The sequence below is a fragment of the Helicoverpa zea genome, chromosome 12 (genome assembly GCF_022581195.2).
Source record: "Helicoverpa zea isolate HzStark_Cry1AcR chromosome 12, ilHelZeax1.1, whole genome shotgun sequence".
NCBI lineage: Eukaryota > Metazoa > Arthropoda > Insecta > Lepidoptera > Noctuidae > Helicoverpa > Helicoverpa zea.
This window is the reverse complement of record NC_061463.1, coordinates 9,704,432-9,722,205: the sequence shown is the minus strand read 5'-3', so window position 1 is coordinate 9,722,205 and position 17,774 is coordinate 9,704,432. Positions and strand designations below refer to the sequence as shown.

Sequence of the window (17,774 nt, the reverse complement as noted above, 5' to 3'; positions counted from 1 at the left end):
GCGGATAACGTAGGTTTTATCAATCCCATCAATATGGGTATCAAATGAAAGTTCTCAACCAGTAGAATACAATGTACTATATAAAATTAAAATCCAAGATGGCGGCCTCTACAAAATGGCGGATAACTTAGGTTCATTTGATACCCATGTTGATGGGTCTCAACAAGTAGAATACAATTTACTATGCAAAATTGAAATCTAAGATGGCCGCCGCTACCAAATGGCTGATAACAATTTTTTATCAATCCCACCAATATGGGTATCAAATGAAAGGGCTTCACAAGTAGAAAACTGTCAGTAACTCCAGCGGGGCCCAACAGGGCCAAGGCCTGCCTGGGCTGCGAGATTGTTTGAAAGAGTTACCGCGGCCCTGGTACATAAAAGGCCTACGACGGAACAAAACGGTTCTTAGTCAAGAGTCTGGCAGTCCCTCACCGCTGCTGACCCACAGCAGGCGAGGTCATGTGATGATTTTTGGGGTCGTTAAAAAAAAAAGTACCTGGAAGGGCTATGTATTGAGGAATTAGATTGTAATAAATTATCAGGTAAGAGACCGTGTAATAATGATGCACTAAATGAATTAGATAGAATGAGGAATATTCGGTAGGCATTTTCATTAAATACTAAAAACTAGAAAATAAAAAATCGGTAAAAAAACTTTTAAGTTAAACGGTTTTATCTTATGTGCACTGAAAACTAGAAAATAAAAAAATAGTTACTTACCTGTCAACCTACGTAGGTGGTCTTGGTCATATTAGACTAAAATAAAAACGTGGGGCCCCTCTGAAATCCTACCTATGGCAAAGCATATCTTTATACTTTGGTAGATCATGAGCTCGGCGTTCGCTGGTGAAGCCGCTACGGCTGATTTATTGATTGTCAAAATCTCCAGTTACGATTATAGTAAGTCGATGCAATCCACACCTATTATACCTCTAGAAGAAAGTACTACAGCAACAGTTAATGGGCCCCACGTTTTTATTTTAGTCTTATATGACCAAGACCACCTACGTAGGTTGACAGGTAAGTAACTATTTTTTTATTTTCTAGTTTTCAGTGCACATAAGATAAAACCGTTTAACTTAAAAGTTTTTTTACCGATTTTTTATTATTTAATGAAAAAAATCACTTGGGTCGCGGGTGAACCGCGAGGAACGCCTAGTTGAGCCATAAATTAGCCAGCTCATTTTTGGATAAAGGTCTCATCTCATGCAGATAAGACAGCGTTTAAGCCTTTGGTTCAATGTGTGTTTATCGTGCCTTCCGAAACTTTTACATTTCAGATCTGGCTGTGGCTGTGCAGAATCGACTGGAGTTCTATACAAAAGAGGGCAAAATAATCGTTGAAAGTGATCTGTTCAGAGACGCCACGGCTTTAGCTTACGATGATGCACATCAGACAATATTATTTATAAAAAAACATACTGACAACGCCTCCATATGTAGTTTTGAAATGTCGACTCAGAAACACAAAGTTTTGGTAACAGGGAAAGATATCGGAGGTTTCACAATCGATCCAATCAGAGCAGTACTTTACTGGACCGACATCGCTGAGAGGAGCATATTCTGGATTTCATTCAAACAGGGATATAAGGAGACTTATAATAAAAATCTTTTGATCAAAATGGAGGATGAGATTCCCAGAGCGATAGCCGTCGATATCTGTAAAGGGTAAGTTGCTGAATAGATGCCACAGTATCACTTTGTAGCTAACATTCTTTTGATTATTAGGTGGGTGAATTTCAACAGGTCCAATAAAATCTTCATTTCCGTGGATTTTTTATACTTCAACTTTAGAACAAGAAAAAATAGTGTTTACTAAAGTTTTTGATAAGATATGTATTCTTACTTAATATCTAGTAGATAGCTTAAAAAACTAACGAGATATACAAGACTAAAATTTTCATGCCACGGCGGTGAAACTTGCATGCACGGCAATGAAACATGCGTCCATGGCAATGAAAACTATTCCTGCAGCCATCGTTTTGACATATCTTTCTCTTTCTTTTCTTAAATACTCCTCTAGTAAAACAACCTAAGTGAACCTGAACCTGAAGTGGTGTGTGTGTAAGTTTATCATTTTGTGAGGTGAACGTGGAAATATCTTTTTGTAGTTGACTATATATACTTTCATCAAACTTTTTGTAGTTGACTATATATAGTCAACAGCCAATTATTGCCAATGTATTGTACGCTCATTTTATTATGTTAATCGACTCGCCAACGCACCACCACACAGGTCGACAGTCTGACAACGACTGACTCCCCACCGCTCGATCCGGTATTTATAACCGAGTGACGTATGCGCACGAGGCGTCATAATAATGACATAACCTATACAATGATGCACATGTACCTGCATACACTACATCTCTCCCTTGTTGTTTTGATTTTAACCTTGTTTCAAAAAGTTCAACAATCAAACTCATAAATATTTTGGTAATTTCTTAAAGATCTATCAAACACCTGCAGCACAACAAAACCACGCTATCAGATCAGTCCACCGATCACACTGCCATCAAACTGATTTACTTTGTTCCGTTTCCATTTCATTTCCCTTTCCATTTAAGGAGACGACAGATATCGGTGATACTGCGGGACACTACATCCCTTCCCTTGTGAAATAAACATAAATAAAAATCCGTCCCTTTGCAGACGGTAACATACCAGCATCTGCTTCAGGCTCAACAAGACAAATTCGTAGCAGTGATATCAGGCCGGCAAGTTTAACTTCAGGTTTTGTAGCCGCTGTTCCGGCCCTGTATTATATCTACACTAGAGATGATCCGTCCATTTGGCAGACATCCCGCCAATCAGTCCATGTGAAATCAAGCAAATCTCAAATATTGCTGTACCTTCAGATAATGAGCACTCATCTTGCTTGGTTCGACTTCACTTAAAACTGATACAGAATGCATTGTTCCAAGGTAAAAGATCGGCATTAGGGTACCTCATCAATGCTTTTCACTCATTCAAAACCGTACGAGCCGTACGAGGAAAGTAATCACATAAGATCGTCCCAATTGAATGGTGACCTAGATGGACTGTTTCCAATTTGATGATGACCATATACTTTGTCACCCATTTAATGGTATATTTAATGGGACTATATATAGTCAACTACAAAAAGTTTGAAAGTTTGTACTATAGTACAAATTGTTTTTTTTCTTAATCATGCCGTGGCGATGAAAACATAAGTCACGGTAATGAAACATGCGGCCACGGCAATGAAACGAAATTGTTTTACAAGGCATGGCAATGAAAGTTTTTTCATTGCTGTGTATTTTTTTTCATTTCCATAGCAAATTTTGACCACGGAAACCACGGCAATGAGACCACGGCAATGAATATCAAGGCAAAAACATCAAAAAACTAAAAATCTGTTAATAATTCACAGTAATTAACACGTCACAAATAAACATAAGATAGATGGCATTGTACCGAATGACCAATTAACAGAAGTAAGACCTATCCACGGCGATGAAAGAAAAAATGTCCAGTGATAAAAAAATTGCATACTTGCATTTATGGCGCGAAAACGCAGGCACGTACACACGTCATTCCACGTCGAACACTTGACGTCCACTAATATGCAACATTTAGCGCATAGCGGGAGGGACGCAAACCGTTAGAAAAAGCAATATTCTCAAATATGTTTAGGACATGGCGATGAATGGTAGTTCTGGGACAAACTATTTTTTATTTACCATTTGTTGTATTGTTTAAAATTTATATTTTATTCAATAGTTTTACAAAATGATCTTATTATAGGGAAACTAAGTATCAAAATATTCATCCGCATCGCTGTCAGCTGGGATCGTGCCCAAAAGGCTGGCTGCATTGCCACGCTGGATGGCAATGCATATCCTTTGACCGAAGTATAGGCCAGCCCTTTGGTCACGAGTGGACTCCACTAATCGCTTACTAATTTCTCGAAAGAGTCTGTGGGCACTTGGGCCCCATGGTCCCAGGGTTTCAACCCCAAACGGCTCAAAAATGCAATTTCCGGTGAGGTTTACATATTTGTGCCGCTTGAGGTTTTCCGCGGCTGCAGCAGCTGCACCGACACAGCTCGCCGTACTGGGAAGGTGGGAAGGTGCAAGGGTGTCGACGCAGGTTGCGTCCCACACCAAAGACCTTCCCATCTTCCAAGGCATTTTAGACATCCCGTCTGGTCTCTTGTCATCGTCGCGCGCCAAGCCTCTGGGTTCTAAGATGGCTGGCACTCCGGCGGTGACAAGAGCACGACGGATAATGTCATTTATGCTGGCGTGTCGTGCCATGCGACCAGCACTTTTGCTACAGGAAAGACCATGGTGCCCAAGGCGGTCCACAGATTCACCGCACTGGCAGCGATGCGGAGCCGCAGTGGGAGCGCCGAGGCGTAGGCATGTAGCGAGACAAAAATCAAAATCAAAATCAAAATCAAAAGTCATTTATTCAAAGTAGGCTGAAAATCAGCACTTTTCGAACGTCAATACAAAAGACAGCCCCCAAAACGCCCGCCCTTCACCACTTCCTATGTGTTTTTGCTGGGAAGAAGAAGTGGTGGAACAAACTCCCCAGCAACACAATTCTGTCTGTATGGTTTGAAGAACCGTATACAAATATTTAAATATCACTATACAACATTGTGTACATAAATTTGTATATAAAATCAATTCAAATAGTTAATCATGTTGGCTAGTACACACCTTACCCATACCTATTACTCAAGCAGTTACAAAATAAATCTATTAAAAAAAGAGTGAAAAATATAAAAAAAATATAAAGCCTCCATTCAGTGAAGATAGATATAGTTTAGGGTGCACCCACCGACATGTCAAAGAGTTTTTATGAAAAAATAAAATAACAACATAAACAATGAAAACGGTGAACTAGGACTACCGTTCAAACCAAAATCATATACATTAGGTATATTACGGGTGTACAAATATGTAGTCAGCAAGACGACCTGGTACCACAAGCAGCACCCGTTCACGAGCATAACGCGAGGATCAGCCATCGCCCCCCTCGCACATTTTTGAGGGAGGGAGGCAACCCGACCACCGACGCTACCGCAAGCAATACCGTCAAAGGGAGCATGACGACTTGCAGCTACACTACAAGAAAACAGTTAATACTAATAGATTCGCAGTCGCTAGTAGACCATTTACAAAATTAAGGAACAACTCATCGTAAAAACAGAACGATGATGGTAATTAGTCAGTATACATAAAATAAAAAAATGTCACGTATAAAATAATATAAATCACATCAACTCATAATGATAACTTTTGAAGCTGTCCAGTGTTTAACATGAGGACCAACTATTTTTATCGTTTATGTAGTCATTAACTGTATAATAAGCTTTCTTCGACAGGATAGATTTGATCTGCACTTTAAATTTATCAAAAGGCAATTCTAAAAACGACTGAGGAAGTTTATTATAAAATCGAATACCAAGCCCCATAAATGTTCCATGCACCTTGTGAAGCCTGTGAATGGGTACGCACAGTTTATGCTTGTTCCTAGTGTTGATACTGTGGACATCACTTTTCTTGGTGTAGTGATGAATATTCTGCCTAATGTATAATATGTTAGCAAGGATGAATTGCGATGCCACAGTAAGGATACCTATTTCTTTAAAAAGTTCCCTTAAGGAATGCTTGCTACCTAACTTATATATTGCACGAACAGCTCGTTTCTGTAATACGAAAATGTTTTCTATATCTGCAGCTTTGCCCCACAGTAGAATACCGTAGGACATAACGCAATGAAAATAACTAAAATAGACTAGTCGAGCTGTGTCTACGTCAGTGAATTGTCTTACTTTTCTGACGGCGTAGGCAGCAGAACTAAGTCTACCCGCGAGGCTAGATATATGTGAGCCCCACTGTAGCTTTGCATCAACTGTTATTCCCAGAAACACTGTTGACTTCACAGTTTCAAGAACTTCATTATTTAGGATAATCTTAGGTCCTAAGTGTTTTACATTAGGCAAGGTGAACTTAACACATTTGGTTTTTTTAGCATTAAGAACTAAATTATTTGCTGTAAACCAGTGCGTAACTAAGGAGAGTGCATTGTTCACGTCATCAAATTGCTGTCTATTCCTATCAACTTTGAAAATGAGAGATGTATCATCTGCAAATAATACTACATCACATATATTTTTCAAATGGAATGGTAAATCATTTATATACACTAAGAATAAGAAAGGACCTAGAATAGAACCCTGCGGCACGCCTAATTGAACTGGTAGGCCTGAAGATTTGACACCGTTTATGTCTACGCATTGCAATCTATGATTTAAATATGATTCTATGACGTTTAAAGCTCCGTTTTGAACGCCGTAATAACGTAACTTGCGTAAAAGTGTGTCATGTTGAACGCAATCAAATGCTTTGGAGAGGTCGCAAAAGACTCCAATTGCGTTTTGAGAGTTTTCCCATGCATTAAAAATATGTTTTAAAAGAGCAACACCAGCATCAGTAGTCGAACGACCTCTAGTAAAGCCATATTGTTCGCTATGGAGGAGGCAATTTACATTAAAATAACTGAGCAACTGCTTGAGTATTAACTTTTCAAATATTTTACTAAACGCAGGTAGAATTGAAATTGGTCTAAAGTTACCAATATCCGACTTGGTTCCTGATTTAAACAAGGGAACGACTTTACTTTGTTTCATGAGGTCGGGAAATACACCCGCATCAACGCATTTATTGAATGTAACAGCTAGATAGGGAGCAACAATGTCAATGATATTACTTAAAAGTTTAGTGGAAATACCCCAGTAATCACCGGTGTTTTTTGACTTAAGAGTTTTGAAGACATTGATGACGTCATGCGGCGTTACATGCTTAAACTTGAATAAGAAGTCACACTTGGGTACACTACTACGCAAAAGCTTCTCAGCATCAGTCGAAGAAGAATTTAAGGAGCGAGTTGTAGCTATGGGTATATCGGCAAAGAACTCGTTAAAGGCTTTTGCTACGTCGTCCGCATGACTAACAAGTTTGTTATCGACTAGGATTTCAAACTTCTTTTCATGACTGACCGATTTACCAGTTTCGTTATTTATTATTTTCCATGTAGTTTTAACTTTATTATTAGACTTTTTAATAGTGTCGCTTATGAATTTAGATTTTGCCATATTACAAACCTTTTTGAATAATTTAGAATATTGCTTAACATAACTAACAAACGCATCATCAAATTGATACGTTTTTATTTCATAACCGGCCGGAATTTCATTTCAGCCGGAATGTAGTGTCACCCAGCATGGTCCCAACGCTGGGTGACGGCAGTGCGTGAAGCCATAACCCTGACTCCCACTCTCTCACAGCCAGTAGGCGGGCACGCTCAGCAGTATTGACAGATGTTTCAATTAGTTTATTTCTCGTCAATCTGCAGAGCGGCTCGTCCCACTGTCTCTGGGAAGCCGGGTTGTCAGGGAAGGCTGTGTTTGGGCAAGCCACTTTCCAGGCGTTCATGCCATCAGTGAGACACGGCACCTCAGAATCGACCAGTGAAGGGGCTAAATTTTTTCTGGTCAACTCCTTAGTGCCGCAGACCGAGGATAGGAACGCCGGTAGACTTAAACTGGAAATTTTGCGGACACCGAGGCCACCGAATCTGATCGGAAGGGTGGCTTGAAGCCACGCTCGGTCGTCCAAGGCCAAATTAAAAACAGATGTAAAAGTAGAACGGATAATTTGGTCAATTCTGTCTAAAAGATGTGGCTGCTTCCATAAGGGAGAGGAGCGAAGGTTGTATATAAATTTTGGGCCAAAACAACAGTATTTTACTAAGGTAAAAGCCGAATGAAGATTAATTTTAAAAAGTCTATCCGAAATGTCATTAAAATTTGAAATTTTGTTATCTATGAATGTTGTGAAACTTTCTTCCAAAATAGGTGAACCTAGGAGGTGCAATGATGTTTCGTCCAGAATTTTAATTTGAGGTGCTATGACATTAAATTTTGATATGACTGTCTGTCTGTCCGGGATGTCAGGAACAAAAATTTCACATTTTGATAAATTTAGATCCAGTCCAATCGAATGAAATTTTTCTTTTAGGAATATGAGGTCTTGGTAAACAGTTTCTCTATCTCCTCCTAGGGTCCCGTCATCCAAATACCAAGCGTTAAATTTTGAATTTAGTTTCTCTATTATGGGGTGAATAGCCAAGCTGAAAATGACCGGCCCAAGGGGGTCACCCTGTTGGCATCCAACTGCAGATTCCAAAACATGGTCCTTGTATAGTAATTTAGAAGGGTGCCTGTAACATTGCCAAAGGTAACTATAAATTTCGGGTAATTATTTTTTAGCCTCGGCCAACAAGGTGTCCCTGTTAACAGAATTAAAAGCGTTCTTTATGTCAACCTTAAGGATGACCTCACCTTTTTTTGAGTCTAAAAATGTGGAGAAAGCATGTATAGCAGCCTCACAGCCCCCTTTCGAACCAAATCCGAGTTGCAGGGGCTGAAATTTGTTAGCAAGCATGTCATGATAGTGCTTGCAACACATTTTGGCTGCCATACGCCTGTATGTACACCCTACGGCAATGGGACGAATGCCGCCGTCCTTTTTACGGAGCGCACATAAGTTCGCTCCGTAAAGCACGTCCACGACGGCATTGTTCACACCGCCGGAGAGCATAAGATTAACTAGAGCCGTAAGTTCCCTCAGAAGCGACTCAACAGCTTCCCCAGCGCCCGAACCTACAAGATCCTTCAGATGTTGAGGGCTCAGGCCGTCGAGGCCGCCGGCAGAGCCGGTCCTGAAAGAAGCTATGGCTCCAGCTACTTGTTGGGCTGTAACGGTGAGGTGGTTGGAATTTAGATCTGGAGGGTCGGGGAAAGTGAGGTCATCCGAGGGAGCCGGGTGTTTACTCTCCAGAGCGGCAAGTGTTTCTGGAGAGTACGGCGCCACCACATCGCTGCTGAAAAGGATCCTAGCAGCACCCCTTATGTCACCCTCGCTTAATTTATTCTCTACATGTTGACACAAGTCCTTGGAGGTGAATTTGGAATTTACTGAAGTGTCTGGGACGAAAATGGAGGTCGAAAGGCTGCAATTTAGTTTAATTTGCTTGGTTAATGATTTTTTATTTATCTGAGTTTTGTCAACATGTAGGATGCGGTAGGGAAGGGTAAGCAACTGTTCCCAGGCGCTTTCTGAATTTTCCAGGGTTGCGAGGCGGACGAATTGGGCCAGACTTGACGCAACAGTCCGCCTTGCACCCCTGGGCACTCTTTTGAGTATGGGGGTGTTACTTTTTAGTTTTGAAAGTGAGTTCCAGAGGAGATAGTTTGTTGGAGGTGTAGTAACTTGAGGGGTCAAGGGGCACTGAGATACACTCTGCATCTTGTGGACTTTGCCTAAGTGTATCTTCAGGCCCCTTTCTCCTTTAAAAAATCTTGCCTGGGATTGTTTAAATATTTGAACAAATGTAGTCCGTAACAATACTTTAACTATTCACGAATCAAATAAAAGTAGGTTTTAATATAAATAACTAATACATTTTTATCAATAAGGTCTAGTACACATCAAGGTGACGTGTGGACAAACACGGCAATGAAAGATTTTGAGGTTTAACTTTTTTTTTTTGGAGAACCAATTAATCCTATTAACAAAATATTTAGTGCTACACATAGATTACTATTTCACCTACTTAGAAAAAAATATTAGAATATTATAACAATGATTTTTAGTACCGATTTCATCGATGCCACGCAATTTTTGGTCCCGGGAAATTCACCCAGGTACTATGTAACGAAAGGTGTCATTTCTTCATAAATTACCGTACCATAGGTTGTGAAATAGCAAAGCTTACGTAAATTGCCTTAGTTATGTACTTTCTCATGAAAAACATTCAAAAATATATTTTCCACAACGCTTCTTATTCCCGGTGAGAAATCAAATACTTTTATAAATCTGTAACCGTTTCAGGTATGTCTACTGGACGAAGACAAACTCTACGAAGCCCACAATAGAGAGAGTTCGATTTGATGGTACTGAGAAGGAGGTTCTAATTGACGAAAGTATTAACGATTCGGTTAGCTTGGCCATCGACCAACAGACGTTGAAAATGTTCTGGGCTGATAATACACGCAACAAGAAATATAGAATATTCAGTACGGAATTGGATGGAAGTAAGACGGAGTTAATATCTGGTGATTCTGGAACTGATTTTAAACCAAATGCATTAACCGTTTCGAGAGATTTAATTTACCTTATAGACGAGGGCACACACGCTGTTTGGAAACATTAAAAATTTCAAATAACGGAATCATTGAAAAATATTTTACATTTTACTGAGGCGCCCTCCGGCATTGTTGCCAGGTATACGACTGAAGAACAAATTCATGGAAAAGAGAAATGTAAAGATGTGATGACTGCATTACTAAACGAAAAAATTATTTGTGTTCATGGTGAGAAGGCTAATGCCACATCTTGCATATGCGCGCCTGGCTACATCGGCGAGAGATGCGATGTGTCAGTCTGCCAGAACTATTGCAACCACGGCACCTGTAGTGTCAGTGATGAGGGGGAACCCTCTTGCGGGTAAAGTATATTTTGAAGCTCCTGCCACTGGTGGTTATCGATGATCCTTCTCTCTCTTTAACACGGTTTTTGTTTCAGATGTGATTCTGGTTATTCTGGAGCGAGGTGCGACATCAAAATGTGCTTCAATTACTGTCTGAACAACGGTGTTTGTTACTTTACTGAAGAGAATGAACCACTCTGCCAATGCAGTTTAAATTACCGTGGTTCCAGATGTGAAGCTATCAAAAATGACACAGTTAGCCCTACGTTCAGTTCAGGGGATAAAAACTATACTTTGGTCGATTTGTTGTTTAATCGGCGAAAAGTGAATGGCAAATTCATTGTAAATTTTGAAGTAGAATCTGAATAAGATTTCAATCGGTATGCAAGTGCCTTATTTTGTGTAATCTTTGTCTTACTCAATAAAAACAGCTTGTAATTGCCACAAAACTGCATTTATCGATCGATATGGTCTCAAGTCTCAACCTACGAGCGCTTCCTAACTAGCGGATTGTCCGGTCTTTTTGAAACCGAACTTACTGTTAGCGACCTCTAATTCTTAGGTACAGCCAGACCAGCAACACCGTAAACGACGGTGACTGCGGATAATAACAATAACATGTCAATTCTTTATTAAATCTTGTTCATTAGTGTCTTTTAAAACAAAAGAGCAATTTTTCTGATCTATTGTGAACTGTTTCTTTTTGAACCGAAAGTCTATCTTTTGTAGTATGTACCTACGGTACCTACATATAAATATGATGCGATGTCACACATTCTTAAAATATATTAAGTTGAACTATGTATAAATAGCTTCGAGATATCCAGAGTTGCGGTTTATATTTTTGTAGAAGAGGCTTAGTAAACATGAGCCTGCTAATCCATTTATGGTGTTATATTATCTTATTTATGGACGTCTGAGTAACCGAAGTTTTAAACACAGGACCTGAAAAACAAGTGAATTTCCTTGTTGATCACCAGTTATTTCAATTTACTGAGAGTAGTCACCGGGTGCGGCCGCGTTCACACTCGCACGTTTTGAAACTAGTGTTGTCTGGTTGTCGACACAGAATGAGTAGAATGCGCTCTGTGTTGGCACTGGTTGCCCTATCTGCAACGGCTGTTCAGTCCTTTGGTAAGTTCCCTGTTAATCGATAAAAAAAAACTTAATTAGTGAGAACAGGAGTAGATAATAATAAGGCTTAAATTGAATAAAGGATTAAGCGCATGCAATAAGTACCGGAAAATTCCCTCCAACGGAACATTAGGAAGTTCGTAATTTCATCGATCAATGAAGATCGGCAATGTTTTTAAACGGTTTTAGCTCACCCCGTTTGTTTTATTATTATTTATTCTTGGGTCTTCAGTAATTCAAATGTCAACCTCTTCGATTAATCTGAAATTTTGTAAACACTTTGGATTTTGGTGACAATACAATTATTTTTATTCATTATCATTATAAATCCAAAATGGCGGCCGCTACAAAATGGCGGATAACGTTGGTTTTATCAATGCCATCAATATGGGTTTCAAATGAAAGTGCTCAAACAGTAGAATACAATGTACTGTATAAAATTAAAATCCAAGATGGCGGTCTCTTCAAAATGGCGGATAACTTAGGTTTTATCAATCCCATCAACATGGGTTGTCAAGTCTCTGGAAGGGCTATGTATTGAGGAATTAGATTGCAATAAATTATCAGGAAAGAAACCATGTAATAATGATGCACTAAATGAATTAAATAGAATGAGGAATATTCGGTACCTTGGCATTTTCATTAAATACTAAAAACCAGAAAATAAAAAATCGGAAAAAAAAACTTTTAAGTTAAACGGTTTTATTTCATGTGCACTGAAAACTAGAAAATAAATAAATAGTTAATTACCTATCAACCTACGTAGGTGGTCCCGGTCATATTAGACTAAAATAAAAACGTGGGGCCCAAACGTGAGGTTATATAAGATTATTTTATCGATAGGTGTTTTCAAGTTAATAAATCCCTCCTGTAGTAATATTCATAAATCATTCGAATCGACTTTCTAAATGCAACATTTCCTTTTAACATACTTCACACCAATTGTCAGTACTTTATACTAAATCTTTAAAATACACTTATCTACACTTTCCGGACGGTGGACACTCCATATGCAGCATGATCTTTGTCGGATAAGCTTACCACAATATTGAAAGTAACTTTATTAAACATATTTCAAAAAATCAAACTTGTGTGTACGAAGAGCCACAGTGACGTCATATCGACAATTCCAGGAGTCAAGCATTCAAAAACGCAGCAGCGTCAAACTTTGCTCATTAGAAAAGTTTGTCGGACTCATCGTAAGGAAGGCACTCACAAAGTCTTGTATGTATCACAAAGAAATTTGTTCGCCGGCCTGGGGACTATAAAATGCAAGAAGCGGCCACAAAAGGGTGGTCGCAATTTTTTTTAACCTTTCCATGCAGTATCATAATGGACTCGGACGAAGAAGGCTTAAGGCGTAACCGTCGGCTCTAACAGGTTTACTGAGGTAGAGAATTTTAGGTAGGCTCTAACAGTTCTAGTAAGGGAGAGAGGGGCGAGGAATTGCATGGCGTGTGGCGGCTGTTTGTGTTTAGTAGTTTTTCATAATATTTTTTTAATGTCTTGAAGTCAGCGGTGCGAACTGAAAAGCCACTTTATAATAAACTGTTTTACTGCATTGCATGCATTCTTTGTTTTATTTAAAATGTGGTCGTTTTAGTACACGTGTAAAGAAGTAATAAGTAGCATTATTCAAAGGTGCCCAGAGTTCAAATCCGATAACGCTCGTATCGCCTTCCTTCAATAAATAGCATCAGCAGGGGAAATCCGAATATCTAATATATCATTAGAGAAGAACAAAGTTCAAGTTTTTCTAGTTCTAACGCATGTTTCATTCGTTATCAGAAAGCATTATAACTTCATTAATTCGAAAGCAGTCGCAGTAGTCGGACACATCTGCAATTTCCTCAGAGTATTGTAATCTGAAGTTGCGTTTAGTTGTGCACTCCGTGTCTGAGTTACAATGTACAAACTGCTGAGTGTGTGGGCGCTGGTGGTGCTGTCTGTACAGATAGTCCACTCCTGGGGTGAGTACAGAGCAGTATTTATGAACCTATGAATTTCATTATGTTTATCATTGGGCATTATATATTAGACAGCTCACTTTTGGGTACAGGCCTCTTCTCATACAGATAAGACAGCGTTTAAGCCTTTCGTTCAATTTGTGTCAGTTGTGGGTACGGTTATTTTAAGAAAATAGGAACAGTAAAATAAATTATAGTAATTGGACAATATGAACAATAGAATTGTGATAATTTAATTATAGTTCGGCCATTCAGAGAATGCGTTCCTGACACGTCGCGATTGAACTGACGACGTAACTTTGCAATGGCGTTGCAGTTACGATAAAAATATTTTTGCTGGTTGTTTACCGTTTTAACAATTGAGGAGCATTAAAACAACATTATTATATCAATAATCAATGAATGTTATTACGTCGTCAGTTCAATCGCGACGTGTCAGGAACGCATTCTCTGAATGGCCGAACTATAGTGACATTTGACATTGTAATCTAAACTCATCTTTATCTTGTACGCCGAAAGGCCAAACATGTCTGTGCTTTACCACGTTTTTTTGTACCATCTGCATGGTACTCATGTTATGACAAATAAAATGATCTATCTATCTATCTATAATCGATATCAATTTTTTTTTGCTGGAAAGTATATAGGTACCTCGATTTGGAATCGAAAATGATTACAATGATTTGGAAATGAATGTTCGAACTGCCGGGACGACACACAACCGGCTTTATTTACCAATCTTTAAACGATTATTTAAAACTTATCATAGTCTTAACTAAGGTTATCATAACTTATAAATTGAAGATAAGATGGGGATTACAAGCTAATAAATATGTGAATGTAAAAGCTCGAACTACGGTAAATCCTAAGATTTTCCAGTAAAACCTAAGAAGAAATGTACGATTTTTTCGTTCTTTTACCTTGCAAATTCAGTACATGCTAGGTTGTATCAGTGTGGACTAGTGAATGTCCATTTTAGGAATAAAACAATTTAATCAATAATTTAACAACAGATTAATCAATTCTTCTTCATTTCTTTTAAGTAAACATCAAAAAGTTATGTAAAATGGTTACCCTTTACATTATTTTAATTACAAAGTAGAAAACAAACGCAACGCTAACGCTTAGTCGCTTGTATTACGTTAGGTAATCAAACTGATTTTGTATAGTTTTTTATTATTATTTGGTATTTAACAAATTGATGTTCTGAACGAGTTATGACATGATTTTTTTCAACATAATCCGTTTCTCTAATGTAAATTCTAAGGTTTACTGGGAAATCTTAAGATTTACCGTAGTTCGAGCTTTTACAGTAGCAAATACATTGAATAATAAACATTACGTGTGTAACACTAAATATGTGTTTCTGTTTCAGACTATGCGCTGGCGTTAGAAAAACGAATCGATTTTTTTAAAAACGATACGATAACACACAGCATCACTAGCCACCAGTTTAAGAACCTCACGGCGTTAGCCTACGACGCACTCCACGACACGCTCCTGATCGTCGACCAACAGACTAACAACTCTTCCGTATACAGATTTAACTTCACATCCAACGACTTTCAGGCCATACTAACGAGGAAAGAGATAATTAGTTTCGCTATCGATCCAGTAAAAGAATTATTATTTTGGATTGAGGATAAAAGTATACACTCGATGACCCTCAAGCCTTCACATGAAAACAACTTAAACGAAAGGATTGTACTCCGGTTGGATGAAGAGAATCCGAGGGCTATCGCTGTCGATATCTGTTCAGGGTAAGTAAATCCATCATCCATATTCCGAGCCTTTTACCAGCTACGATTCCAGTCTAAACAGATGCAGCTGAGTACCAGTGATGTCAGACTTACCACTGATGTCAGACTTACTGGCTTCTGACCACTCGTAACGACACCCAAGGATATTTAATGCCAACCGGGACCTACAGTTTAATGCGCCATCTAAACACAGACATTAGTGTCCAAGATATACATAAAAAGTACATACAAATTTAGAAAAGTTGCGTTGGTACTTGCCTGACCTGGAATTGAACCCACGCCCTCTTACTTGAGAGGTTGGTTCTTTACCCACGAGGCCAACACGACTTTTTATTTTTTTGGTAAATAGATCATCGCAGTTAATAACCACCAATCTCTTTCCACTGTGAACTGAATCTATCTTATAAAATAATTAAATGTTGTTTTAAACTTGCAGGTTTGTTTACTGGACTAGTACAAGCTCTATAAAGCCCGCAATAGAAAAAGTAAGATTTGATGGCTCCGACAGAGCAGTATTGATAGACCAGGACATCCAAGAACCTCATCGCCTTGTCATCGATCCTCAAATAAACAAAATGTTCTGGATTGATATCAGACACGACGACACGTACACGTACAGAGTAAAGTATTCAGATTTAGAAGGAAACAATGAAAGTTGGTTATTGCAAGGAACCATACTACCTAGAGCATTAACTGTGTCAAAAGATTTTGTATACTTAATCGAAAATGAACAGAAAGCCGATTGGAAATATTCAAAACTTGGAATTGAAGAAACATTAAAGCAGATCGGTAGTTCGTACTCTGAAATTCCGTCTAGTATTGTTGCAAAATATACACTTGAAGAACAAACTAAGGGAATACAGAATTGTAAAGCTTTAACTAGTTTGCTACAAGATAATTCAGAGAACGAAACCTCTCGTCGTATTATTTCGGAGCTCGAGAGCCTCATTTGTGTTCATGGTGAGAAGGCTAATGCCACATCTTGCACATGCGCACCTGGCTACATCGGCGAGAGATGCGATGTGTCAGTCTGTCAGAACTATTGCATCCAAGGGACCTGCAGTGTCAGTGATGAGGGGGAACCCTCTTGCGGGTAAAGTATATTTTGAAGCTCCTGCCACTGGTGGTTTTCGATGATCTTTCTCTCTCTTTAACACGGTTTTTGTTTCAGATGTGAGTCTGGTTATTCTGGAGCGAGGTGCGACATCAACATGTGCTTCAATTACTGTCTCAACAACGGTGTTTGTTACTTTACTGAAGAGAATGAACCACTCTGCCAATGCAGTGGAAATTACCGTGGTTCCAGATGTGAAGCTATCGGAAACGACACAGTTAGCCCTACGTTCAGTTCAGGAGATAAAAACTATACTTTGGTCGATTTGTTGTTTAATCGGCGAAAAGTGAATGGCAAATTCATTGTAAATTTTGAAGTAGAATCTGAATAAGATTTCGATCAGTATGCAAGTGCCTTATTTTGTGTAATCTTTCTCTTACTCAATAAAAACTGCTTGTAATAATTGCCACAAAACTGGATTTATTGATCATATGGTCTCATCCTAGGAGCGCTTCCTAACTAGCGGATTGTCCGGTCTATTTGAAATCGAACTTATTAGGTACAACCAGACCAGCAACACCGTAAACGACGGTGACTGCGAATACTAACAATGTCAATAACATGTCAATTCTTTATCTTTATTAAATCTTGTCCATTAGTGTCTTCTCAAACAAACAAAAGAACAATTTTTCTGATCTATTGTGAACTGTTTCTTTTTGAACTTCCTAAAGTCTGTCTTTTGTAGTATGTACGTATAAATATGATGCTATGTTTATGTCACACATTCTTAAAATATATTAAGTTGAACTATGTATAAATAGCTTCGAGATATCCAGAGTTGCGGTTTATACTTTTGTAGAAGAGGCTTAGTAAACATGAGCCTTCTAATCCATTTATGGTGTTTTATATTATCTTATTTATGGAAGTCTGAGTAACCGAAGTTTTAAACACAGGTCCTGAAAAACAAGTGAATTTCCTTGTTGATCACCAGTTATTTCAATTTACTGAGAGTAGTCACCGGGTGCGGCCGCGTTCACACTCGTACGTTTTGAAACTAGTGTTGTCTGGTTGTCGACACAGAATGAGTAGAATGCGCTCTGTGTTGGCACTGGTTGCCCTGTCTGCAGCGGCTGTTCAGTCCTGGGGTCAGTACTCTAAAAATTTAATTAGTAAGAACAGGAGTAGAGGCTACAATTGAATAAAAGTCCCTCCTTGACGCATGTCTTCACTCTATAAAAAACCGATCTCACTTCAAGTTTGTAGGAGTTTATAGTTTCTGAGATTTCGTAATTAATCAGTGAGTAGTATTTCGCTTTTACCCGGTTT

General features: G+C 38.7%; 2 protein-coding genes across 2 annotated transcripts; both read left to right on the top strand.

Moving 5' to 3' along the window:
- Positions 1-1,258: 1,258 nt before the first annotated feature.
- Positions 1,259-10,411, top strand: LOC124635075 (protein cueball-like). Its single transcript, XM_047170864.1, has 2 exons — positions 1,259-1,671; positions 9,936-10,411. Exons 1-2 carry the CDS (start codon positions 1,454-1,456, stop codon positions 10,255-10,257), a joined length of 540 nt encoding a protein of 179 aa, XP_047026820.1. The 5' UTR covers positions 1,259-1,453; the 3' UTR covers positions 10,258-10,411.
- A 3,162-nt stretch (positions 10,412-13,573) lies between these two features.
- Positions 13,574-16,922, top strand: LOC124635356 (protein cueball-like). Its single transcript, XM_047171236.1, has 4 exons — positions 13,574-13,637; positions 15,010-15,394; positions 15,831-16,487; positions 16,566-16,922. Exons 1-4 carry the CDS (start codon positions 13,574-13,576, stop codon positions 16,837-16,839), a joined length of 1,380 nt encoding a protein of 459 aa, XP_047027192.1. The 3' UTR covers positions 16,840-16,922.
- The last annotated feature ends 852 nt before the right edge of the window (positions 16,923-17,774 follow it).

Bases quoted from the DNA above. Each gene is read 5' to 3' on its own strand.
- LOC124635075 (XM_047170864.1), top strand. From the start codon at position 1,454: ATGTCGACTCAGAAACACAAAGTTTTGGTAACAGGGAAAGATATCGGA. The intron at 1,672-9,935 runs GTAAGTTGCTGA...TAACCGTTTCAG, and splicing joins GCCGTCGATATCTGTAAAGG to GTATGTCTACTGGACGAAGA.
- LOC124635356 (XM_047171236.1), top strand. From the start codon at position 13,574: ATGTACAAACTGCTGAGTGTGTGGGCGCTGGTGGTGCTGTCTGTACAG. The intron at 13,638-15,009 runs GTGAGTACAGAG...TTTCTGTTTCAG, and splicing joins ACAGATAGTCCACTCCTGGG to ACTATGCGCTGGCGTTAGAA. The intron at 16,488-16,565 runs GTAAAGTATATT...TTTTTGTTTCAG, and splicing joins GAGGGGGAACCCTCTTGCGG to ATGTGAGTCTGGTTATTCTG.